This window comes from Anoplopoma fimbria, chromosome 15 (genome assembly GCF_027596085.1).
Source record: "Anoplopoma fimbria isolate UVic2021 breed Golden Eagle Sablefish chromosome 15, Afim_UVic_2022, whole genome shotgun sequence".
NCBI lineage: Eukaryota > Metazoa > Chordata > Actinopteri > Perciformes > Anoplopomatidae > Anoplopoma > Anoplopoma fimbria.
The window spans coordinates 21,131,942-21,159,172 of record NC_072463.1 but is presented as its reverse complement, the minus strand read 5'-3'; the positions used below and the strand labels follow the sequence as shown (position 1 = coordinate 21,159,172).

General features: G+C 43.4%; 1 protein-coding gene across 1 annotated transcript; it reads right to left on the bottom strand.

The window, feature by feature from the left end:
* Positions 1–356: 356 nt before the first annotated feature.
* On the bottom strand, positions 357–26,334 carry LOC129103717 (fibroblast growth factor receptor-like 1). Its single transcript, XM_054614305.1, has 7 exons — positions 26,145–26,334; positions 25,308–25,403; positions 9,697–9,969; positions 3,969–4,055; positions 3,489–3,773; positions 2,427–2,780; positions 357–1,717 (listed from the first exon to the last, which is right to left on the bottom strand). Exons 2-7 carry the CDS (start codon positions 25,390–25,392, stop codon positions 1,275–1,277), a joined length of 1,527 nt encoding a protein of 508 aa, XP_054470280.1. The 5' UTR covers positions 25,393–25,403; positions 26,145–26,334; the 3' UTR covers positions 357–1,274.
* Positions 26,335–27,231: the final 897 nt, after the last annotated feature.

Below are 27,231 nucleotides of genomic sequence, written 5' to 3'. Positions count from 1 at the left end.
AGCAGACACTTCAACTCGCTCAAAGGAAGAAAGCTGCCCTTTGGATTTTCATGCCTTTTTTTTTAGACCACAGCCTTTGAAGCAATTTCCATGCATTGAACACAAGCATTAATCTATGTGAGGCATGTGACTAATTAGTTTCAGGTCATTTAATCAAACTACCAAACCATCAATCTTTTATGATTTTTAGTTTTTGAGCTTTGAACAAAATACATCAAACAAGATTGTCAAATATAACCAATTATATAGAGAAATACCTAAATATTGGCATGAACTAAATGTGATTAAACTGAGTGACAATGTACTATACACAACTGTATACTTTAATAACATTACATAGATATGTAAAACGCCTTACTGTGAAAAATAAACTTTTGATACATATTTCTTAGCAAAATAAATTAAATATCAATGACTCAATTTGATTATAAATGACTACAGCTTCATACTCTGGGGTTGTATAAGGTTGCATCATCTGCTGGTTTAACTTAACATGCTACTGACTGATAATGGGAACCTACCATAAAGAAGTTGAAATGATAAAGACGACCAATTCAGCTAATATGAAAACACAATTCTTCCATCCCTTGCATTCTTAGGCAAGGTTTGCGTGGCATAAAGAACCTATAAAAACCTACCAGTCTGCTCTCGATCACTTTTACCAGAGAACAAAAGTGAGGGATGGAGAAAGGTAACGGATAGTGGTCAGCGTTCCAAACATTATGCATCTTTAACAAACAAAAAGACTACCTGAGTAGGGCACAAAACCAGCCCTTTTGTAAATCTTGAGAACCATTTTCGTCTTCATTACCAGGCAGAACGTACAGAGCCCCTGCGCTCCAACAGCTGAATAAGTGAAAGGTAAAACCTCACCTCCATTTTCAGCTACACCTCAAGTAGGAAAATGCAAAATTCAGTTGCTGAGGAAGTCCTTTCAGCTGGCCTGAACAGCTGCAATTAAACTCACATGCAAAAATGTCTTTGTCCTTTTTGTATTAAGTGCACAACAAGGATTAATGGATTTTAGTGGTGTGAGAATCTGACAGGTAAAAAAATAAGCACCAAATATGGAAGTTTGGATGTAAAAACACAATGTGTGTATCACTGGCCACTGCTGTTTTTCTTCATGCACACTCTCCAAACAATCTCCAGCAATGAGACGAGTCTATAAAGAGTAATGCCAGGTGAATGTCATTCAGGAGCTGCTACTCAGTCCAGAGCTCATTGTCCCTCTGAGAAACTGGAGCAGTTAGTGGGGGATATTTGGCACTGGGCTAACACTGAAAATGAATGTGTTGATGCTGATGTACTTTCCCGTCCACGTGGGAGTGAGTGTGTGTGTGAATGTCAGTGTAGATTTTGGGGTAGATTTTAGGGGGGATTGTCGGTCTTCCCTGGTTGAGGAGCAGCTGCTGCTGTGCCAGGTACTCCTCATAGTTCATGGAGCTCATGCAGTCTTTGTCTGGGCTGGAGGAGCTGGAGGACGGAGCCACACATCCCCTCTCCCGCTCTCGATACGGCAGCCGATGGGAGCTCTGCAGTACCTGTGCAGCCGAAGCTGGAGCGCTGGGAGGGGGACAGTGCTTTCTGCTCTGGCAAAACCACAACAGCACCGTGCCAAAGATGAACACTATTCCAGCGGGGATGCCAATGATGACGGGCCAGGGGAGGGAGCTGGAGGTCGGAGAGAACATGGGCATGATGGGAGGCTTCGTGTCTGTAAAAGAGGAGGACAGAATACAAATCAAAACAGGTTTCCAACTCTTCAGTGTTGCCAAGAGTTTGTTTATAGGACAGGTGAAGTGCTTAAGGCCTAAAACAGATAATAATTTTCACGATCAATTAGTCTTTTGATTATTTATTTTTTATTCAGCAATTAGTCAATTAAAGGTCTGATTAGTCCAAAACAATTGAACCAAGATTTGTTCCAAACTTGCACAACTGAGGACAACTATAGGATTTATGACAAAATTGTTGATTTATCAACGAATCATTTCAGCTCTTAAATGCTTACAGCTTCATCAATTTCCCTTAGTTTATGTACAGAAAAAAAAAAAATTCAAGCCTTTAAAGAGACGACTGAATAGCTTGACTGCCTATTGAATTTGACTGTTTCATTTATTTGGCGGAGAATAGACCAAGTCCGAAACATCTAAAAAAATTGATATAAAACAGGACATTTCTGCTTGCTAACATTGCTTTGTTGGCATCTGTCCTCCTTCGTACTTTTTGCTGACATGTATGTCACTTTCATTATAATTTGACATTCCTCTGATGTATTTATGGTATGTGCACTAATGCCGACTCCTAAGAATAAACAGCCACATACGATGTACAAACTGATAGCATAGATCTTGCTGCAGATTTTTTTCTCTGCAGTATGTGTGTGAGTGGTACTCTGTAAACAGACATAGCCCAGGCCTCACCTGGCAGCACAGTGAGGAAGGCGCTGCGGAAGCTGTAGCCCATGGTGTTGGCGCCTAAGCAGATGTACATGCCGGCGTCGTCCTCCTTGGCGCGGGTAATGAGCAGCTTGTTGAGGTAGGAGCCGTCGGGTCGGGACCACACCTCCCCCATGGGCAGCACCACGAAACGGTGGTCTCCCACCTCGATGGTGGAGTTGTAGCGGCCTTCCTCGTTGGACTCCACGCGTTTGAGCCACTGGATGACCGGCTTGACGTCACTCCTCACTTTGCACTGAAACGACGTGGTGCCTCCGTAGTCCACCGTCGTGTTCACCGGGTGAGTGCCAGTCAAAATAGGCTTGGAGTTTGTCCTCTCTGCGTAGACACACAGAGGAAAAAACTGTCAAGACACACACAGACATTTTTTTTTATTTTTTTTAACATGACAGCCCTTCTGCGGGTAGAAGAGGTCTTAGTTGTCCATACCGTTATTAGCCTCAGGCTTAGAAGTTGTAATTGACAGAGAGGGAGGGATACCACATGTAACACAAGAAGTATGTGTGATTAGTTTCCCCTCTTTCTTTGCTCCTGGTTGTACAGCGCACATTTCTCATGGGAGATGGGGGGGCAGTGGGTCTGGCAGACAGCTGGGCTTTAATCAGCTCCAGATTGGGTGGAGGGTCCCTGAGTTGAACAACCTCTCTCTCCCTCCCTCCCTCCTCCCCCCCCTGTGCAAACACCAGGGCACAAGACCTCCGTCTCAAGCCTGCTTCCTCAATATGCTTCTCATATACGTGATTACACAAGCACATTCATCCATGCAGCAAGGATGCAGGAGTAGGTAGATCAGAGAGGAGATTTTTTTTTTAAAGCTTACAGTCCCTCCTCGGTCAAATTAGAACCACCTTTACAGTGATTAGGTTGTTTTAAACCCCTGCAGCAATGTACAAAAGTACAACAATGATCCACACAAACAGCAGTCATCAATTAAATGAATCACCTCTGCCTCATCTGCTAGCATTAATATTTCCAGGTGAATACGTTTGGTATGCGGACAGCTCAGCTTCTCTGTGGGATACTCACGTATGACCTCAACTTTATATGTGGCGTTGATTTCCCCGGCCCGATTGGAGACGTTGCAGGTGTAACTGCCGCTGTGCTCTGGCGTCAGGTTCTTCAGACTCAGAGTCCACTTCTTCTGACGGCCCTCGCCGACCTCCTGCTCCGTGAGCGGTCTGTCGTCCTTCAGCCAGACAATGTCAGGTCGAGGATTTCCACTGGCCGTGCATTTGAGCCGCACTGAGCTGCCAACGGGACGAGCTATCACCCGATTTTTCATCTTAGAGGGCTGGGTGAATCGTGGACGCACTATATGGGACATAAGAGGAAACATTTAGTTACTTTACTTAGCAGTGGGGCTGACCGACAATCTAAAAACGGCAGCATTGTTTGCAAATTGTTTGAATGCGATTTGTATTTAACAGGATAAAACATGCAGAACCACTGGTATGGTCTGGTTAATTCACCACTGCACCAATGATAGCATGCCAACAGAGCTCTTACCAAGTTTTTCTAACAAGCCATCAGTGCCCAGGTCAGACTCTGCTCTGTCAGCCACCCTGGCTCCAACTTTATGAGAACTTGAGTCATCTGTTAACAAAGCAGGACAACAGTTAGTAAACAGCTGAGTGTGAAAGGAAACAGCCAGGTGTTCTTTTGCAGAGAAGATAAAGCGGATAAAGGGATAAAGGGATCTTGCAGAACAGAATTCGGCAAATGTATAACGCATTTACTTTAATCTGAAGCATTAAGCTACTAATTTATAATAAACCTCATGCTTCTTAAATCACTAAAAATGCATTTTCCAGTTTGAATGGCCATATCAAAGGAAGTGCACACTATGTGTCACCGTCACAGCTCTTGTGGCAGCGACCCAACACCAAACAGGCCCAGCAAAGTGTTCTTGGCTCATTATGAGTAAATTTAGCATTTATAGATAGGCTCCTCTGAGCGGAGTGCATGCTCGGGTCATACTCTGGAGCATTTGGTAGTAATATGATCAGTTTTCATAAGCCCAGTTCCAGGAGACAGCTGTGGAGTTTGTGTCATTGGCTGACATCATGCAGCGGAGCTAAGACGGGGCTTAGAGAGAATATAATGAGTGAAACCTAATCGACGCTTTGTGATGCGTATCGACTTTTCGAGTTAAGCATTGATGAATTAACAGAGCAGATCGGGTTCCTCGTCAATTTTTGCCACTCTGTAAAGCAGAGACATTAAGCAGATGATTATTGAAGGATGGCTGCTGTTAAATGGTTTTTATATGACACTACTGAGCTGTCACTTCACATTAGATAAAGTAGTCTAAGTCTTTCTTAGTGTTTCTCCAGTTCTATACCTTTTGTACCCTTTTTGGATTTTGAGTTCAGTGCAGCCTCAAGTTGGATTTTTCTCGATGCAGTTTGGCAAACTTAATTCCCTCTCAAGGTTTGATTGGGTCAGGTAAAGAGGCCAGATGTGACTTCTAACCCCCCTCGTTCTGCCTCCCTCAGAGTCCCCCCGAAACCCCTCAAAGCTCTCTCGGGTTCTCTGGGTACAAACCCTCCTTTGTTTGTCCCCTGCAGCTCCAAGCCCAGCCATGATGTCATGGGCTATTTGAACGGGTTTAACTGGCCAACTATAATAACCCATTCCTTTAAAAAACAGCCTCCACTGGAAGAAATATTTCTCTGTTGCTCACTTGGGCTCTCCACATTCCTCCCGGTTCCTGAACCTCCCAATCCAAACAGAACACGGTCCCACACTGCCGGGGTTTTCTTTTAGACTTTTTTTTTTTTTCCTGAATCTATTTCCTCTCTACTTTTAGGCGATTCTAGGGAACAATGGCACCCTTTATATGTCTGTCCGTTTAAAGCTATCCCTTGCCACTATTGTCTTTACACAATATTGGCTCACTAGACTGCAGACAGGGGCGAGGTAGGACTGCCGTATGATTGTTATTTTTCGAAGATTGAAAAATAAAGTAATCAATAAATGAGGAGTGACTGAGAGGCCCATTCTTCAGTTAGTAAGTAAAAGCTGCAACTTATTGTGGAATCAGTGATGAAACAAAAATCCTTATACTCGGTATGCACGGTATGAAATCAAAGGTACGTCACGCAAAGGGAAATTCAATCAGTCATGATTCATGCATGTAGAAGTATCAAGTTGTTTAAAAGGCAATCACCGTAATTCCATGCAATTTAAATCCATTCATGGTCTCGCTACAGTGTTTGGGGGCTGAGGCCATCCCCTCCTACTTCATTCACAAATCCAGCCACAGGAAACGGGTCACTACACACTCTCTCTGCTGGCCTCCTGAGCCAGCTGAATCACAGGAAAAAGCCTGCAGATTTGAGGTCACGATGAGCTCCAGATGTTGTTGGGGACACTGTAATGTCCAGGGGAAAGTTATGTGCAGCAGCCTTGCATCACACTCAGGAAATCTCCAAACATCTACCACTCGTGATCAGTCACACACGGGGCAGTTTATCCAACAGTTGGCCTGACAACGTCTCCAGAGAGGAGGGAAATGAAAAATGTGCTGCGAGAGCCAAAATCTCCATGTAGAAAAAAAACAAGCACCGCCAGCCCTGTAATAGCTCTATTATATCTCATCAGTGCAGAAATAAATATTAAAATCCAACGCTGTGAATGTTAATATGACAATCCCATGTTAATGCTTATATGAAGCCTGCTGTAGACTGAGCAGCTGAGGAGGGAGAGGTTTCTGCATACATCACTCTGTCCTGGTGGGGGTGCTGGGAGGTGATGGGGGCCAGTTGTCAAGAGACCACCCCAAACAGGGCCCAAACAGCCAGCTGGAGGGATTGAGGAGGCGCCATGTTGCACTGACTGACCAGATTCTTCAGATAGCTCAGGGGAGGACAGGCTGTCCGCTGGCAGATGGGAGGAGGAATATCTCTCCAGCTGAAGTGGAACCCCCTCCTCCTCCTCCTCCTCCTCCTCCTTACATCACCCTGCAAAACGCCTCGCTCTGTTAGTCCCAAGTCTTTGCTGTCTCTTTATCTTACTGTCTTTCTTCTGCTTGGCTTCTCCGCTGGGTCCCAGGCGAACTTGAACCGCTGTCAGGATTTCATCGACCCTTCCCCCCTGACCGACAACTATGACTGACTGCAGTTGCTTCTCTTACTTTTTCACTCAGTGATACAAAGAAAAAAATAAACTGACTTGATGGATACTGTATGTGGAGCTATGCTGGGAGTTACCCCTCATTTACAGTATTTTAAATAAATAATCTCTCTCCTCTGATCTTTTTGAGCAACACAGTAGGCCTCCCAGCAGGTCCAGCAGTTAACTGCAACTAAACACAAACGGCTCACAATTAGGTGATTCAACGTTAATGGAAAGTGTTGCTCATGATAATTGCAGACTATTTGGCTGTATTAACTTTAGCTCAATCCTGGAAGTATTACGACAATGAGGCCCCTTAATCTTTGTGGCGCAAAGAATGCAATGCAGCCCCGATGATGAACAATTATCTATAAAAACAAACGCTGTGGTGATGGTCTGCCAGTGCCTAATGGGATGATGGACAAGAGAGCAGAAAGAGCGGAGGGGGTGTTCTTGTCAGTTGCAGTCCGGCTCGGGTCGGATTGCACTCTCCACCACCAGAGGACAAATAGGAAATGGAACAAACCAGATCAGGATTAAGGGTCCGGCTAGAAAGTCTCTAGGTAACTCCATAAAGGGCAAAAACACAGATAAAAATCTCATGGAAATATGCTTCCAAGAAAGAATTATGATTGTACATCCAGCGGTATTTTTTCCTAACGTAATAACCGAGTGGGAGCGACGCATGCAGTCAGGTTGAACTGATCTCCTGGAGATACGGTCCAGCTTCATCACATCCGTCTTAAACTGTCTCCATTGAAGCCTTCATGCTCACTCAGTTGTACTGCAGCAAAAGCCAAACCAGACAAATTATCTGTCACATAAACACACTGCAGGGAAAAAATTGTTATCCATCATAGAGATTAATTGGCTGATTGTGTGTGTCTCCTGTGTGTGGGTTTGTGTGTGAGTGTAGGTGGCTTCAATTTATCAAAATTATCATTCGATCTCTCACGCTTTAAATCAATATTTAATCCCAAAACAAATTCCATGTGCATGTATAGTATTTATTTAAAACTGTATAAAAACAAAAAAGAGCTCAGTAGTCGTAGGAATTTCTGAGGATCCTTTGTCCCTTGTTTGTATTTGCTTATGTTCCTGTAAGCTCTTCCTCAGCTAACAAAGTCCTCTAAGAATGTCACAATACAAACTCATTTCTATTCCTCTGGTTAATACGAAATAAAGATTGCATTATAAGACAGTGGTAAAGTCTATGCACTTTTATCCAAACCATCTTTTTTAGAATGTGAACTACAGCAGTCTTTTTAAGTTGACCTTTTATAGTTCTTTAGGTATTATTCCTTCTCTATATAGTTGAGACAAAGATAAAGTAAAGATTTGGATTTTTTTTAATTAACAGTTACCGGTCAAGAGAAGCACAGCAGAAATTATGTCTCCATTTCTGAACAGGCCAAAATATTGCTTAATAACAATAATGACAACAACACCAGAAAGTTTAATAGCATCCTAACAACGTTTTATATGTAAAGGTTCTTTACCTAATGATCCATGACATCTACTTCAACTGACACATCCAAGTTAAATTCTCTCGTGCTCTTTTTCTGCGTCTGACATTTCAACTCCTTTCAGTGCTTGAACTTCAACTGAAACTCCATCTTCTTTTAGCTCTTCCATTTTAACTGCTAATTCTACTTATTTCAGTATTTGTATTTTGACTGCCTCTTCATCTACAACTATTTCAGCACTTCAGCTATTTCAAACTGTGAATTTTCAACGATGTGTATACAAAAATCTTCCGAAAACCAGCTTTTTTTATTTTATTTTCACATCGGTTCCACTCCACATTTACTTTCTGCAGTGGAAAAACATCAAATAGACCTACTCAATCAAATCCAAATGCATGATTGTGACAGTATTCAATCAACAGAGCCTTGAAACACATTTTAAATGACATGTTGGTTGTTATTCATCCCATGATTGATTCTGAATGTGTTCCACAAAGATGTGTTTAGTGAATATAAAAAACCCAGAATGCCTTTTAAGTGCAATGTAGACAGAGACAGCCATGTCTGACTTTGAAGCTATATAGCTCAACTGTAGTATGAACCTTGACATTATAGCTGGCTCTGTGCCTTCATCTCCAACCTTTAATTTCAGCACAATCAGCAGACACCCTCTCTTTGAACTCACTGGCAACTTCATATTGAGGGGGACCCTAAAATAAACTTTGGTTCAGACTATTACCGACTCATGAGTGTGCTTTACTACGAAAAGCACTGCTCTCTGAAGTGCTCTGTGTTTCCCACATCTGCCTGATTATGGCTCTTCTTCTGAAGCATGGCTGTCACAATATCAGGGTGCAGCTCCTCTTGAGAGAAAGAGAGCGAGAGAGCAGACTCTGGCCCTAATTAGGCATCTTAGAGTAATTAGACTAAACACAGCCTTCACGCTCCACTCCGCTCATTCATCATGCTCTGCTCTAGCGCAAAGGAGATGCACTGTATGCACATGCACAAACGAGTAACACACTGGGTCAAACTGTGGCTTAATCCTCCAGGCCCCATTCAAGAGCTGTGTTAGAGTCTGAAGACAAACCGACACTATTACACTGAATGTGTTTCTTATTGCAGAGCTGCAGACCTCCTGCCTCCACAGAGTGTAGCCTAAGGAAAAGGAAGAGCTTGAGATCCAATTGAGTCACAGAGGATGAAGTAGTATGAAACAATATCCCGTGCCGCTGTTGACTTTGGGCAGGGAGAGGTAGGGGATTTAACACACATAATGGATGAGAGGATCTACCACTAAATCTCCATAAATCCACTTGTTTTAGACCTCGACCTCTGTGAGTGAGGCTGTCTTTTAACATTTGAGCTGTTGTGAAATTTTTGACTGCAGGAAAGTCTTACAAATATGGCTTCAAAAAAATCACAGTGGAAGATGTTGCGGTCTGACCGTACAAATCAGGGTAGTGACTCAGAGCCATGGTCTCTGGTTTAAGTTACCAGACAGGTGACTTCATGTTTTATAGATGCTGAATCGAGCTTAAATTTTTAACAAGAGTGACACATTTTACAACCCTTATGATCTCATCTTGAGGACCTGCAAAGCAACCTGTTATACAAAGTCTCTAATGTCACACAAGTCCATCTGCACTCACCGATGACGATGAGGGTGTAGTTGATGTTCACGCTACCGAAGCCGTTGGTGGCTTGGCAGATGTAGGTCCCCGTGTCATCTGCCTCCACCTCCTTGATCTTCAGGCCCATGCGGAGGATACGGAAACGGATCCAGCCGCTGTGGATGTTGCGCCCATCTTTGGTCCACCTTATGAGGGGCGGAGGGTCTCCCTCCACTGGACACGGCAGCTTAATGGCGCTCCCGAGCCGGGCCATCTGTCTGTGCGAAACCTTCTCCGACACCCTTGGAGGTCCTGCGGATACACAAACACAATAATGGTAAAGTCTGTGAAATTAAATTTAAAAAACGTTTGAATGGTTTCACAAAAGGAAACCAAATGATGTGTTTATATCTACAGCCCACAAGGACATTGAAAATGGGTTTCAAAGGGTTGTGTTTCAGTCAAATGGTGATTTTAGGTTTTAATAACCCAGTACAATAAGTATAATTCACAGAAAACCACAAGAAAAAATAAACAAGCACAACAAGTTTTAAAGACAAAAAAATATGATTAGTTGCAGAAATGAGCTTTCTAGTTGGCAAAAAAACTGTCCAGAAACTCAATTCAGCTGTTCTGGAGCTTTGATCAAAAAGTTTAAGCCAGCATGTACAAGAAGTCCTTAAAGTGCTTATATTAATAGAAATGTGAACATTTACGCACATTTTTATGACATCAGAAGCTCCAGGACAGCTGCTCAATGGACTTATGGGGAAATTGTTTTCACCAAAAGCTGTTTCCAAAGTCAAAACCTAATTTATAATCTTGACTTTTTCTCGTTTCCCCAGTTTGGGAACTACTGATCTAGACCACATTACATTAAAGTCTCCAATGAAAAGCACCAAACTTTAAGGAGGAAATCTGGTGGAAGCTCACCTCACCTATTAAGTGGTAGGTAAAACAATGAGATGCAAACATCATCCATGTCTGTGAAAAAAAAACTTGAGAACAAAAAAACGTTACGGTATAATCCCGATTGAGAAGGAGGCTGTCATTGTAATTTTTTTGTTTTTTAGGTATAGTCAGAGAGGAGCCATCCAACAATTTCAGTGACAAACTCGTGTGCAGCTTGGCTAAAGTAGTGTATTGGAATCAGCAAATGAAATAGAGTATCCTGATTCCCTGACTAGAACCAGCTCTAAAAAACTCTAGGACATGGGCAGATAAAATGAGACAGAGGTAATTTGTCATCTTTTTGTCTGATTACCCAGAAATGTTGAAACCAGATTGTAATAATTGGGCAAGCCCAGTCGTCCACTGCCTGCACAGAGAGGCTAAAGTGCTCTGGCTCTGGCTTTGCGTGCAAGAGATCAAAGCGATGAGAGGGGTGGGGGGGGTGGTGGTGGTGGTGGGGGGGTTCGCAGTGAGACGGACAGCAGCCTGTTCTCCCTGCTCTTAATTGGCTCAGGTCTGCTCCCTCAGATCTGGTGAAGTGGAGCGGGCCGAAACACCCTGTGATGGTGTTAGGAGGCCTGCGCCGCTGCTCGCACAGCACCCGGCGTTCAACTAACCCCCCACCAAAAACTAAACAAACCCTGAATTACTGAGCAGACTGGACACCGAAGAGAAACAGGAGATTGGGGGAGTGGAAGAGGGGAAGGAAATGCAACCAAAGCCTATAGCTGCAAAAGCCCTCGAAAGCACACAGTCTGTGCCTCAGAACAAATGGCCGGTCTGGTAGCAGTAAAAACAAAGGGGAGGGTAAGTACACATGGCCTCTTTCAACACATACACACACACACACACACACACACACACACACACACACACACACACACACACACACACACACACACACACACACACACACACACACACACACACACACACACACACACACACACACACACACACACACACACACACACACACACCTTTGGTGCATTTCACACATATGGTAAACAAGAAGATCATTATACTGATGGGGCTGCAGTGGGGGAAGGTGACACAGGTAACTCCATCTGGCGGTTTTATTCATCACATTGCAGGCAGATGTATCTCAGCTGCAGGTACAACATCTGGATGGCTGCGCTGGTGACCTTCACTGCTTAAGAAAACTGGACTAAAGTTTGATAAGTCATGGCACATACCAAAGTGGAAAAAAGTGACACTTAAGAGCGCAAAACCGATGAAAACCTCCTTCCTTTTTTTGTTTCTATGTCTTTTTTCAACCATGCATGAACACACACACACAAACTCAGAGTTTTCCTTCCTCTCTGTGGACGGCCTTTCCCGGTCCACAGCATGCACAGGAAATTGGAAGTGTCATTGTTTATGTCTGTGGAGAAAAGGCGATCACAGTTTTTTTTGGTTGTCGTCAGCTGGCACATATCTCGCTTCTCTGCTACCAGGAGAGCAGAACAGAGCCGCTCACTGTTCAGTTTCTGACTGTAAAGACTTTAGGAACACAAACAGGTCACAGCGTTGGCTCGGGGGTGCTGGAGCTCATTCGGACCGAATTGAACACTGAATCGCCTTGTAAAAACATAAATACATGTGTGCCAAATCTTGAACAAATATGCTTCAGTTGTCTCTTCTGACTTGTGGTCCCAAAACCTACTCAGCCATGTGCTCCTTCTGGATTAACGGAGGGGACTGACAAGGCCTGATTCATGTCAAAGGTTTAGCTGAAGTGAAATGTCAAAACATACTGTCCCAGCAAAGGCACTGCTTCTGTCAAACAAAACATTCTGAAAACTAGAGGGACATTTCTTGAGAGTTATATTTTCTTTTCGAGAAAATGAAAAGAGACGGAAACTTCTGAAGTCTCTTTTCCATTCGTAAAAATATACAACGGTGCACTTCAAAACCTGTCTGAAGTGTTGTTTGCAGGACATTTGACACGTATTGTACACTCAACCCCTGCCTTATAGCAGGGATCCGTCTCTAAATGTCTTTTTAAGCTTCTTTACTCTTAGGGTTAGTTTTTCATTTATATGATCAAATGGCTTTATGTTGGAGATGCGGCAAAACTTTGACTAGAGTCACTAAATATTCTTTTTAATTTTACCCCTTTGTCTATTATTGATCATTTGAAGGAATAGTTTGATATTTTGGGGAAAAGGCTTCTTCGCTTTCTTAATGAGAGTAAGATGAGAAGATTGATCAATCTTATTATCTAGCTAACTCTCGAAAAAACAAAAAAAACAATCACCAAAACAACAAAGAAAAAAAGCACATTTCCAATAACTATCCTTTTATTCGTAGTAATGTGAAGTTGAACTTGGGTTATTCAGGACGTCTCTAGAAAAACTTGGATGGTGCTCTAAGTGCAAGGAATGTGCAACAAATGATTTCCTCCCTCCATCTCCGCTCTTCCCAAAACCTTTGAAGTCTTTTTGAAAACAAGGCATGAAGAGGTGCTGAAATCAAGGACAGCGTTTGAATAACTTAATAAGTATTTGTGCTGTGTGCATGACCACCAGCCTTTCTTCAAACATGACTCTCCTCCTCCGCCTCCTCCATCTCAAGGACAGATTCTCTTAACCTTGGAGTTGAAAGCTCGGAAACTACCACACAGAGGCCCTCTGTAAAAAGAGTTTTGCCTTATCTGCTTTATTGAAACATAGCTGCAATTTTCTCTCTCGTGGTTGCTGAACTAAGCATTATGGTCCTCTACTGAGGCTGTGATGAATGGGAACATACACGATTTAAGACAAACTGGTGAGCGTTTCAGAGCATTTTACTCAAATTGTTAGAATTGTAAGCTGCTCTGTAAAGGGAAAATGATACACATGACCATATGGGCTTTCCCGTATTGCAGCGTTGGAACGGCGCTCCTTATTATAGGCGAGCTCCATGTGTGAATGGGATCTTTCATAGCGCAGGAAGAGGAGGAGGAGGCCTGGCGACTCTCAGAATTAGCTCTGTTTTTCTTTGCTCAATTTGGTGATGGATTATTTTAAGAGAAAGGGGCACATTCAATAGGAGGCATTCTTCTGATTCAGACTAAATATAGCCGATTTTACAAAACCTTGTGAGCGGGTTAATGATCTGTTGATCTGACGTGCTGGCCTCAGTGAAGGGAAATATGTTACAAAGAAGAAAAAAAAAAAACACACTACAAAGACTGTTAGACTTGAGCAATGTTCAGATCTGCTGGCACCTCTCCCCTCATTTATTTTCTTTTTTTTTACAAAACACCTGTGGATTTGTAATGCCGTGTTCATGCATTTTTCATCCCATACAAAGTGCTTTGGTCTTTCTAGTCATTGCAAACATGTCAATAAATGGTTTGCTTGGCTGCTGTCAGCCGCTTCAATAGCGAACACCTGGAACTTAACCAACCGCAATGAGAGCAACTTGATAATGCACGCAACACCGTCCGCCCAACACGGGACATAGTTGTTCAAACATCACAGTAAACATCTTCAAATAAAAAACGGATTATGTCCTTAATCTTCAGCCAACTGCAAGAATTTCTTGTGCATCAAAAGGTATTTGCACACTGCCAGACTGTGGTGATTCATTACTTAGATAAACACTGATCTCCGTGAATGTGTCTTCAATATGCAGTATTTACATAAAGGATAAGAGACAGAGAGACAGATAAAAGCTGGAGAATGCTTCCTCCTACTCAGCAGTACTGTGTTAGCTCAGCAGACCGTACAAGAACAGACAGACCTCTAACATAGGAGAGGACATTTAATGGAGCCTGTGCTTCCAGGGAAATACTCTATCATGCATCTCTTAAGACGTCAGGAGCACTTTAACAACACAATCAACAAAAATGGATGGAAAAAGGAAAGTCAAGTTAAAGGAAATGAACAAAAAGCTACATGAAAGCAAGAAACCAAATCCAGAGTCGGGGACTTTACTTGAGACTTGAGGGGTTGGGTGGAGGGGAAAGGTGAGGCAGACCCCGCAGCTCGCAGAGTGTGTGAAAGGCCAGCGCTTCTGTTCAGAGCCTGCTGCTGCACTTGGCTATACATTTCACAAGCAGAGATAAAAATCGGCATAAAACAGTGAGAGAGAAAGAGAGTGGGGAGAGCAACCTTGGCAAATCAAGAAAGGAGGCGAGGTGAGGGATGGAGGGGAGGAGGCGGCGGTGACAGGGTGAGAGGGGACAGGGTATTTTGGGGTGGCGTTGGAGGCTGTTCTGACAGCAGCGGGGTAGCCAAGGGTGGAGAATGGCGTCTTTTCTTACCCCTCCAGACGTCCTGCCCAGCAGCTTCACCCAGTGTGGTAATCAATACCTGTTATTTTCCCCTCTCGGCTTTCCAATCAATAGATAAGAGCAGGGTAAGACCAGCGGGGACAATGGCTCTTTCTTCGGCACCATCTGATGTGGGCTGAATAGCAACTGCTTCGGTGGTGGGAATGGTACAAGAGTAGCTATTGGGTGACATGAGGGACGAGAGAAATCGCAGGAGGGGGTGGAATATAAAGAAAGAGGTAAAGAGAATGAGATGCTCCAGTCGATTTATCTGCTTGTTTTGCACTGAATCTACTTCTTTCACTAATGGCCCCTGAACAACAGGCCCCTCATCAAAAGAACAGGAAAGAAACAGAGGAATTACTCCAGCGTCATAAAGCTTCTGGAAACATCTCCATCACGCGGCCTTCCCTAACAGGCCCTACTGTGGAGCCTTTGAACTCTAAGCTGCTATATTTCATTAAACCTGACTGCCTTCTCTCAGCCCCAGCTGCCTCCGTCAGAGAAAAGCAGCAAGTGTCTTTGTAGACTCCTTGCTACTGTCATCTTCAGCTCCACCTGAAATAAATCACTTAGGCAAAAATATTTGGTTTTTTTGTCAACAAAACTGGAGACATATTGTTATTCTTCTGACTAGTGGTGATCATTCATTAAGAGGTGATCCACCTCCCCTGAAACAAACCTCTGCTATCAATATAAAAGCTTAATGCACTTTTATAAAATATACCAGCCTGAGGAAAAAGCAAATGCCATACATTTAGTAAATGTCGTTATTGTTCAGGTCATCATTTACTAACTAAACTGACAAGACACATAAGGATCAAGGTGGCTTACTGACAGAGCTAAACATTTCCTGTGAGGAATCTTCCGTTATATAACCTTTTGATACTACTTGATTATATGAAAAGCCCTTTTCATTCAGGACTTCCCATAAGGGACTACATATTTTTCCGTACTTCCACAGGCCTGGAAAAGTCAGGAGTTCTTATGGAAAGTCCTGAACTTGAATTAATAGAGGCCTTTCATATCATGTTTTTGGAGTGGACCTGAGTTGCTGTGGAATAGTTTATAGCCTGCTTTTCCAATTTTTTTACCTGATCCACCACTGTATAGAGAGTTGGGTATATTCTTATGAGGGGGTCTCTGTCTAGGGTTTTATTGTTTCCTAAAAGGTTTTTTTAAAGGGTAAGGTTGTTAATATATTTCTTTATGTCAACAAAAAACAAACCCCAGACTGAATCAATGCTGCGAAAATATTGTCTGTGTAGCCAAAGTTGTCCAAAAATGATTAAATAACCATTAAAGAGCCATACAGTGCTTCATTTTCATGGAGATGGACACTGTAGCTTGAGTAAGTCCCACATACGCCATCCTGCCATAAACATAATCATTATCCCTTCAAATGTGAATCTGCAGTTGAAAAATAGTCCCCAAAAAATGCACTGTTAACTCATGTTTAAATAACATTAGCTAAAATCTACAGTTCATTTACAATTTAGGAAATGACTACTGGGCTTGAGTCTGAGAGCCGCAAACAGAATGCACAGTAAGTCAGAAAGTATTGAGATATGGAATAGTGCATTGTTGTTTTTAGCTTTTCATGGGATTCGTTGGCATAACTAAAATATAGAATATAGCAACCTTATTATTTAATGTTTTTTAAATCTCTTTCTAGTTGTCCACTTTAAAAGAAAAGGAGGGAACAGTCAATACAATAGCAAAATGTAAACAATTTAGTTCTATTCTATCAATATTAATATCAATATGTTACTGGTCAAATGTCCTGAAGTTACTGGTGATGAACTATGAGAAGTTCCATTCATAAAATATCTATACGAGACAACAACAAACCCTTCCATTACTCGGATTCTGTGGGAATGGTTAATGAACTAATATTCTTCGTGAACACACGAACAACCTAATTCAGTGGCATAACTTTTCATGCAAATGTGAGTCAGTAATTCGCTGGACTTGACCCGTCATAAAGAGCGCACAGTGAGTGGCACTCTAGTCGCTTTATCTCACTCCATTAGGCTAAGGCCCGGTGCACACACAGGGGCTGAGTGTGTGCTTAGGGCCACTTATCGGGGAAGAGGCAGCAGGAGGGAGGCTGGGAAGGCAGAGAAAGGCCAGAGAGGGTGACGGACAGAGACAGAGAAAGAGGGTTCAGAGGAGGGGAGAGAAAAGACAATCAAGCCAAGGAGAGAGAAGCAGGGTGAGGGTTAAACAGAGGACGGCTGATTTAGAGAGTGGCAGGGAGCAGAGGCTAAGATGGCAGAGAGGCCTCCTTTAACACACAGCTCATGAGGAGAGGAGGGCTGCATGGGGGAGTGAAGGGGGATTAGGTGGGCCCAGGCAGCAGTAACCAGGAATCCCAACAATCTCACACCCCACTCCCTGGCCCGGGCTCAGCCTCAGCCACATGACACACTCAAACAGACCTCTCTCTCTACAGCACAGAGCAGGGTACCAACGAGCACCTGTTTATCACTGTCTGTCTCATACGTTTGGAGATGGACCGACCACTTGGCACTGAAGGGGACATTGTGTGAACGCTAACATGTGTTTGGCTTCTGGACCGCCTGTGTATTGTCTCCGATTCTATCTTACAAACACACACAGAAATAAAAGTTTATAAAGGGGTCAAGATCAAGATCAGAGCCCTAGCTTTAGATTAGTATTTCATCGTAAACTCCTTCCTCCGGAGCGGTGGTTACCAATATCTTCCTGCCGGGATGTGAGACAATCAGCAGAATAGAAGAGCAGGAAATAACTATTCATGCTTGTTATTTTTAATTATTTTCACTTATTCAGCGGTTTCCAAGCTGGGGTTTGGAATCCTCAAGTGGTTCCCACAATAAATCTGTGAGGAAGTTGTTTCATGGCCTCTAACAGTCAACAGTGAGGTGCATCCTGCCACTCCCTGCAGGCCTCCTCCTCCTTCAACCATCCTGCATTCCATAGTGGGAAAAAACGAACTACCCCAACCTGCGTTCTGCTCATTGTGTACAGTTGACACAGTCGGAGTCCAGTCTGGAAGTGCTGAATGAGATACAGATGTCTTATTAAGTGGAGCCACTGTCGCTCTGCGTTGGTCTGATGTTCTACTAAACGGAAGAGGAGCACAGAGGCTGTAAACACGACTGTTTTGAGCCAGACATGCTGTCACCGGCAGACCAGAGTGTGTCTCTCTGTGCGTGTTGTGGTCACATCTGTGTGATGATGACGACAATGATGATGATGATGATGGCCAAGCCTGGCACTGAGTGCCCCTCATTTCTCCAGGAACTCTACACCAGCGTACAGTCTCAGGATCAGCCAATCTCCATGACACCGGGAAGCGCTTTACACCAGCGCCTTTGTCAACAAGGTCTTTTCAGGAGAGGGCTATTGACAGACTGCGATGTAGCAAGAGTGTTTGGGCAGAATGGAGCGATTCAGAACGGAGCAGGAGGGAGGGAGAGCTGGGAGAGGAGTGGGTGAGAGAAATAGAAAGGCGGGTGAGACAGAGTCGAGACAGAGCGGGGAGGAGGGGGGCAGAGGCAAGGCGAGACAGACGGACGGGGTGGAGGAACTGGCAAAGCTCTCACTGACAGCAATGGGGCCTCTTGACAATCCCGGAATATTGTCTGAAATCAATCTGTCACCGTGGAGCTGTTGAGCCTGTCATTACGATGTGGTACTCGCCCTTTCAGAGTGACAATTTGTTCAGTGCTTTCCCAGTTCACCTTACTACTCAGCGTTACAAAGGTCACTGCCCTCTATCCATCTCTGTCTGCCAGTCTGGCTGTCTCTCTCTTTGTTAAGTCCTTTTACCAAGGTGACCTGCACAGGAACAGGCGGCTGATGACCAGAATAAACGTCCTGTCGCAAGACTTCTGTTACGTCATTGGATCCACTTATTAAATGTTATAATATTTCAAATAAGCGATAAGTTTGACCTGCTGGTGGCACTGGATGAAAAGTCAGAGGATCACCACATTTCATGAAAATCCATCAAACAGCTGAAATATTTCAGTCTGGACCAGTGAACAAGTGAAACCGACTGACAGACCCACAAACAAGCAGACATTGCCATCCAGAGTCTCACTGCTAGCATGGCTAAAAATAAACAAAAAGAACAGGCAGATCTGCTAATATTAAATCTAGACACAGAATAACTGTATGAATGGAGCAGTGCGCCCATCTGCCAAGCCTCTAACTCCAAGTACATTCAGGCTGGGGGCCGATCCAAGGCCCAAACTCACATCCCCCGTACATGAGGAAATCAAATCAGTTTCACTGCATGGTGCAGAATTCCAGTCTGGGATTGCAGTAGCTCTGCTATAAAATATGACAGATTATACTCCTTGCTTCTGAAATGATTTTTCCTCACTTGTCCCATTCCACTCTTCAAGTCAAAGCGGGGACATATTTTTCCATTCATTACAGAAGTGCCCTCAATAGAAAACTCAGGGCCTCTTTGCCGTCTCACCTCCAGTGTTGACAGAGACTGCTGCTGCTGGAAATTGGTGCAAGCAAATTCCATCATGACAGTCTATCCGTTCGCAATGAAAACTCCTATTTTGACGTACTGTGACAAGAAATCGCCCAGACCAGACTCTTTATAACCACAATCAATGGGGACAATGCAGAAAGAATTCCAGAGGTCGCTCAAAAGAATTGCTAATGAAAAACAAAGTAGAAGTGAAAAAGCCACAAAGCCATGTGGGGTCTCATTGAAGCTCATCCGAGGTGAACTGAAAGAGGGGGATCGAGGAAGGGGAGGATGACAGAAACTGGAAGGAGGGTCCGGGGGTGGTGTGTCGGAGGCAGCGGAGGCCTCATTCAGAGCTCGTTATCCCAGCCGTCCCCTGGCTCGGCTTTCTTCAGGCTCAGCCAGCCATCGCTGTAGCCACCACCATAACTTTCAATCAACCTTTTAACTGCAGAATGGAAGAGTTGTGTGTGTGTGTGTGTGTGTGTGTGTGTGTGTGTGTGTGTGTGTGTGTGTGTGTGTGTGTGTGTGTGTGTGTGTGTGTGTGTGTGTGTGTGTTTGTGTGTTATTGGTTTGTGAGAACAACAAGTGATTTCTAATGAAGCCCACAGAGAGGGGGGATAGCAGAGACAGAGAAAACTGTCATAATCCTTTCAATGCAATTTCGAATATCAGATTATGAAGACGACTAAAACCCCAACTGCTTTCCAAAAGCATGAACAACAGGAAAACAATGGAAGGTTTGATGGCACAGAGGAGAAAAGAAAAGTCAGGAAGCTCATCATCATGTTATCTACAACAGGTACTTCCTGGCTGATTTGGTATTCAGATAAGTCCCTATAAGTCTACAGCAGCACTGATTCAAGCAGGCTGTGGCAAGTACAGCAAACACGCACATACAGTAAGATGTAGCAGATAATATTTCTGCAGCATAAAACAGCCTTTTATTCACCAACATTACAGTGACAACTGCTAAACTTGTCCAGACCTGCTCAGTCCAAGCAACATCCAAAGTCCACCATCACATAAATGCAGTATAGATACGTTTTCCTGACATAACAAAAGGTTGTCATGGTACATGTTTTGGTTGTTTTTTTTGCAAGGTTGCTCGAGGAGAGGGAAGAAGATACAACAAGGAGCCAAAGACAGAGAAATGTTTTTGAAACAGGGAGAGGAAAGAAAAGTCGAAGAAAAGTTTCGATTTCTGCACAAACTGCCTGTAGCTGCTTGCACTTTTATGGCCTGAATCATAAATCTACAAGTTCAAATCTACAGGAAAACCAAAAAAGACTTCTCCTGTTGAGGGGTGAAAGAGGAGAGCAATTGAAATCTCATCATTTCACTTTCTAAAGTGACTGAGTGAACAGCTGTGGAGCACAAAACCGATGAGGAGTTGGGAGACGGAGGAGGAGGCGGGCGTCTCTCTCCACGACTTGGTTCCTCAAAAGAAAAAGAGAAAACAGAGCGAGACTGGAGAAATGAAGGGGGCTTAGAAAGAGGGGTTGCGCAAGACAAACACTTCCCACTGTGGAGCTAAAATGTTATTGTAGGGTCACTTGTAAGGGTCAAGCGAGGCGGACCGTCACCCCCACCTACAGGCTCACTTCCAGTCACTCAGTCCATTCTCTCTCTTTGGCCAAGGGTGTAGCACAGCAGCCGAAACTGTGGAGTCCAAACCGTGTCCACTGTCCAGTATCATCAGATGCTTATTTAACACCAAAACAGTTTCAATTAACAAAAAAATATGTTATTCATACGTCTGGTAAATCCTGCAAGTCAGACCAGGGGAGCACACAAAGTTGATTATCATCTGAATGGTGACAGCCTGGCACCTCCGCGTGCACTTTGTGAGCAGCTCCATGGGTTTTTAGCGAAGGTTAACGGGGGCAAAAGGAATTCTATTTAACTGAACCCAAATCCATTCAGCCAGCAGGAAGAGTGTGTGTGGTCTGAAAACACTCCCCGAGCCAACTGCCCAACAAAATAATGAGCATTGTACACACACAGACCTTCGTATTAGTCAATAGGACTTTTTTAAAAATGTAAAAAAAGAAAGAAAAATGTTCCTCATGTTGGATTGAAGCATTAGCATACAGCTGAAAATGACAAACACTGAAAGCAGACAATGCCTTGTTGAAATTCCACATGAATGCTAATTGAAGTGGCCATTAAAGTCAGTCAATGAGGGGAGTGTTGCTCACAGGGAATATATGACCCCTGCTAAAGTAAACACCAACTGACCTCCATTATGACTACTTATCACAGCTACAGCCCTTTCCTTTCTTTCCCCTTGGAGGGGTGAAGTCTGACACATTCCTCTCAACGAATGTTTCCTCCTGAAGCGACAGGGTCAGCTGTGAATGCTGATAGATGGGGAACACGGATTGTTAGAATGGTGGTAACATTATTTCCGTGACAGAAGCAGAAAGAGCGTAGCAGCAGGAATATTAGTGCCACCTGGTTTAGAGGAGAAAGAGGTTGAGCGGGAATAGTTGTTGGTATACCTCTGAGGTTTTCAAAATTGCCCCATGCTCCTTGGATGTCTCATTATCGTGACTTTTCTCAGGGTAATTTCAGCCTGCTTAATAAAACACACACATATATTCAGATGCACGAAAGCAGCGCTCATTCACTCTCGTAACTTCTTCACACGCACCTCTAAATGGCTGCGCCCCGGTAAAGAGACTCCCCCGTCTACTGTGAGTTCTAATAGATTGCAAACAAGTCCGGTCCACAGGGATGAGGAGTGTTTAAAATGAATTACTGCTGCTCTGTCCAACCTGGGGGGACCGCTGCACATAATAATCCATCCATTGTTCTCCACAAATGGACCCAGACTCAGTAAATAGGGTGTACGGAGAGCTGAGAAAGGCTGGGTGAGAGTAAAGGTCAGCTCATGCCTTGTTTCAACGACAGCACATTAACTTAACTGACTTCCTTCGACTTTACACCGGTAATAAATGGGTGTAAATGTAAAGAGAAGAGGGGAAAAAGAAGGGAGACGTGTGAAGAAGGGTGGCAGGCAGTGTCTGGTTTGTAAAACAGTAAACTGGAGGTGATGCGTTGAACAGCCGCATAGAATTCAGTTGAAGTAGAAAACGAGAGATGTTTGACTTCCCTTGAGTTCAACTGTGTTGGCTGAATAGAAGAACACAACAATAAACTGATTTTATTTCCAATACCTAAATGGAGCATTAAAGTGCAAGTTGGGCAAGGATTGTAAAAATACAACAAAAAAGCGTTCTACACAGCAGAACATCCAAGCTCACAACACCCTGAAATCTCCTCAGCTTTGCCCATGAGCCAGAACACCACTGTTGCACCTTCTTACTATTCAGGAGCTATTTAAAAATAAAGAGGACTTTGGGGCATTTGGTTACTGAGAAACTAGCCTCATTACCGTTAAAGGAAATGGAAAACATGTCGGGGAGCCAAATAGCCTTGTGATTTTAAAAGCCCTTGGCATACAATTTATCTCATAGTACCTTCTTGTTATGAAACCATGATGTAACTCTGCTATAAAATGTACATTTTCCAACGAGGTTGCAGAGCAGTTTGCAAGCCCTAAACTTCACCAGGCGGCTCCAGAGGGGGAAGCAAACATGTGTGGTTTAGAAAAGAGGAAATAAAACAGAGTCACATACATGCACAAAAAGGCACGACCGTATTTGTTGCCTGTTTCTAATTCAAAACGCATCAAAACACTACCTTTCAGTGTGTGTGTGTGTGTGTGTGTGTGTGTGTGTGTGTGTGTGTGTGTGTGTGTGTGTGTGTGTGTGTGTGTGTGTGTTCATGGTTAGCTGGTCCTTGTGCATAACAGAGACACATGGTGCCTCTCTGTTTCTCCCAGGGTGCATTTCTGTAGATCCATATGTCCGGGGCCGCTGCATTCCTCAGTGAGTGGAGCCCAGTGGTCCCCGGGCCTGTCACCACATTAGAGGCTCTGCTGGGACACATCACTGAGCACCTCCTCCAGCTGCTGGGGGTGGCAGAGCACCAGAGGGGGGAGGAGAGGAGGCGTTGGGATGGAGGAAGTGCGGGGGTTTCTAGGGGGTCTTAAGAAATAATTCTTGCTTGGCCAGTCGCAAAGTCGTAGCACCGGAGAGAGGGAGGGTCCGTATGTGTGTGTGGGCAGGGGGTCCGGGGGTCAGATGTCGCCTGATGACTGACAGCAACAGGCTTAAAATCATTTGCCCAAACTTACTGTCTTCTGGTGTGCTGCTTGAAATGTTTAGATAACAGAAGTAGGGTAACACTTCCAATGTTTGTTTTTACTTCTTTCACACATAAGTCAAAGGGGCCCTGTCCTTTATAATTTCATTTACATTTGTCAAAGATGTCATCATGCATTGCTCAATTTTACAGGAACTGTTTTACAGCTCTTCTAGCCTCAGCTGCACTGTAACAGCCCAAGTTTCAAGTCAAAAACCCCCGAACTGTATTTCATAGGTTGTCAGAGTCAAGCTGTTGCATTTGGACTGTAACTCAGAACTCACTGTATCATTGCTGCTGCTGCTGCTGCTGCTGCTGCTGCTGCTGCTGCAGGGAGAACTGTGGAAGATTTACTCTTCGCAGAGAGTCTAACATCATTCAAAATCTTCTCACTGCCAACTACATATCTGCTGCTGTGTCTATCTGTCTGTGCATCTGCAACCACTTTCAGGCAAATCATGAAAAACAGACTGTTGAATTATTTCCTTTTGTCTGCCATTAGATGAATTGGACCTCTACTCTTCACCATCCGTTCAGATTCTTCTTTGGGTTTATCTTTCACATTCTGTTATTTTGTAAACATAAAAACTTGTCTGTCTAATCTTATTTAGCCTCCACATCTTGTTTACTTTTGGTTTATTTGTGCCGGCAAGGCACGGCTGCCACGCTGTGAATAAGGCATTGACTGCAGACTCACAGATCTAATCTCCCCCTCTCAACTGCTGCCAACCCCCTCCTGCCCCTCTACCTTGAGCCATGATAGCCTCATACAGGTATTGTACCTGTCAGACATTCACTTCCATGCTGAGTTTTTGAAAAAAGAGAGCGCAATAGAGTCCGCTTGTTTTGCCAGTACGGGGTCTTCTGGGGAAATGTGTCTGGCTTTCAGATTTCTCTCATTAAAGTGTAGTTTCAAGCTTTGCCTCGGTCTTTGACTCATGCTGCTGGATTGCATCAGACATGGTTCAGTAACCAGAGATGGTGGATGAAATCATAGAAATTGTGTGGACAGTTGTTCATGAACTGTTGACAACCTCACTGTAAGTTGTCCTTATAAAGAAAAGTATTGATACTGGCACAATAAACAGTGCAGTGAGTTGTGGTCGGACTGAGGTCTCCCACTCTCCACTCAGTGTGTCGGTCATGAACACTCAAATGAACACTCACTCACACTCACACACACACTCACACACACACACACACACACAGGCTGATGTGTGTCAGTTCCTTGGCCAGCCGCGGGAGAGCTGGGGTCTCACACCGACTTGTGTTCTTCACCCTGGGAAGCTGATGGATGATGTTTGTTTGGTTTAGCTGCAGTGAATGTGCACACACACACACACACACACACACACACACACACACACACACACACACACACACACACACACACACACACACACACACACACACACACACACACACACACACACACACACACACACACACACAGGCCACACACACACTAGGCCATGACTGAAACACACACAAACTGGAGGTAGGGGTTGGCCTGCCCTCTCTCATTCCCCTGCCCAGTGTTGATTTTGGGCCCTGTTTAGAGATTTTTTTAGTTCTTAGTTTTCCGTCTCTAACTTCTCGGTGTGAAAACGTTAAGAGACTTTCTTCATGCTCACATGAAAACCAGCCAGTCAACTTGAGTTATAGCGAGCTATGAAAATGGTATTACTTCCAGGTTTAAAACACACAATATTAGTACGAATAAAGGAACGTTTATGAAGCAACTCTTACCTCTTGCGCAGTCAGTCAGTAAAACAGCTTCTAAGATGAACAGCACGATCTTCAGGAAACCCATACTGTCCAAAGACGACTTCATGTCCCCTAAATCTGAAAGACACATGATCACTGACACAGGGTGTAAGCAAATTATGCTCTGTGAGGCTATCAGAGGATTGAGTTAAACAATTTTTTGCCGTCAATCAAATTTCACACAATGATTAAAAAAAAGAAAATACTTTCTCAAATGAAATATAACATTACAATAGACAAAAGTAATATCAATGATTGATCCATCTATAACATCTGGATCTTTTTGTCACTTAAATACTTTTTTCTGTCTGGACAATGTGTTTTGTGTAATTGACCTCAGTGGTTCCCAAACTAGACTGAAGGTACATTTAAGGAACAAAAACAAACCCCTAATGACCTAAGTTCACTATCATTCTATATAAATATAATAAAAATATATAAATTCCACGACAATACATTACCAATACATTAGCACTATCACATAAAATGGATGAGAGATTATTCCGTGTCAGTCACTCACTTTTGGGGGTCTGTCTTGGGCTCTACATTGGGGTCCACTTACTTTTGAGGCCCTTGCAAAGTTCAATAAGTCCTGGTAAATGTAATATTCCAGTTATATTTGGTCTAAATATTTAAATAACAGAGCTAACTGAGGTCTCGAATAGCGTCTGTTATTCTTTTTTTAGATAGTTTGTCTTTGCTCATAGTACAATACCACTGATGCTCCTCACTTGTTGCTCAGTAAGCATGCAAATAAATAAGAACATTTTAAAAACAAAAATGGAGGGAAAGGCCAGTATGAATATGTCGACAACATACCTGGATATTCAATGAATGAAGTCAACCTTGTGTCAGCCTCTTGACAGAGATGTTTTCAGCTGAAGTCCGTGTTGAGCCCATGAATCAGAAGTGACAGTGGTCGACTTTTCACCGACCAACACGCTCCTCTATCCGAGGCAAACTAACGGGATCACAGGCGGAATAAAACCGGACGCTTCCATAAATTGCAACAAAAGTATCATGTGCTTATTTAAAAAACAAAAAACAGAAAAAAAAAGAAAACGTAAAGTCAGTCTCCTCTCTGTGTAGTCTGCTTCGTCCACAAAGTGACTTCTCCAGTGAGACTTGTTGCCCGTCCCAGCGCTGCAGCTGCGGGCCAATCACAGCCCGCAGAGGCCGGACACGTTTAACTCTTTATCTCTCACCCACACCAAGCTCTTCATCACTGAGCCATTCTCCTCACCGCTGTACGCTTAATGTACGAGGAAAGAGATAGCAGCTGTAGGGATTAAAGGAGGACACTACACAAATATCGCTGCAAAATTGAGTCCATATGGCTTCATCAAAGGGAGGGTTTTACTGCTGTTCTCCTATATGAGATTTAAAAAAAAAAACCTAGCAAATAAAAGTAATTATTAACTCACTGCTAGGCTTCACTGACTCAAATCTCAACATTATAATTAAAGTATTAACTTCATAAGTTGTACATTCCTACTGAAACCACGTCTGGCATTGAATCTTTTATATATTTAAGGGTAAAATTATGGTTCAGTACTTTATCTCCCTGTGCAATAACTCATAATATATTTTTAATACAATGGCATGAAGAAATGCTGCCACCTAGTGGTCCCTTTGTTGACCTGATCCGTTCCTACAATAACTCAAGAGATTCCCCAGCACAAGGACAACTGCTTCATTCATTATACTGTATGTTAGCAGCATGTATGAGTCTGACTGCTTTTTTGCTCTAATCCAGTGCTACATTTTTTGGGGTCTCTGAAAAGAAAGTTTTTCCATTTCTGGTCCCGCATAGGGGACTGTTACTTTTGGGGCCTATCTTGTATTTTTTACTCCAGCAATCTTTTCCCCAAGAGATGGATAAAAACATAATTTAAAACAGCAGAAG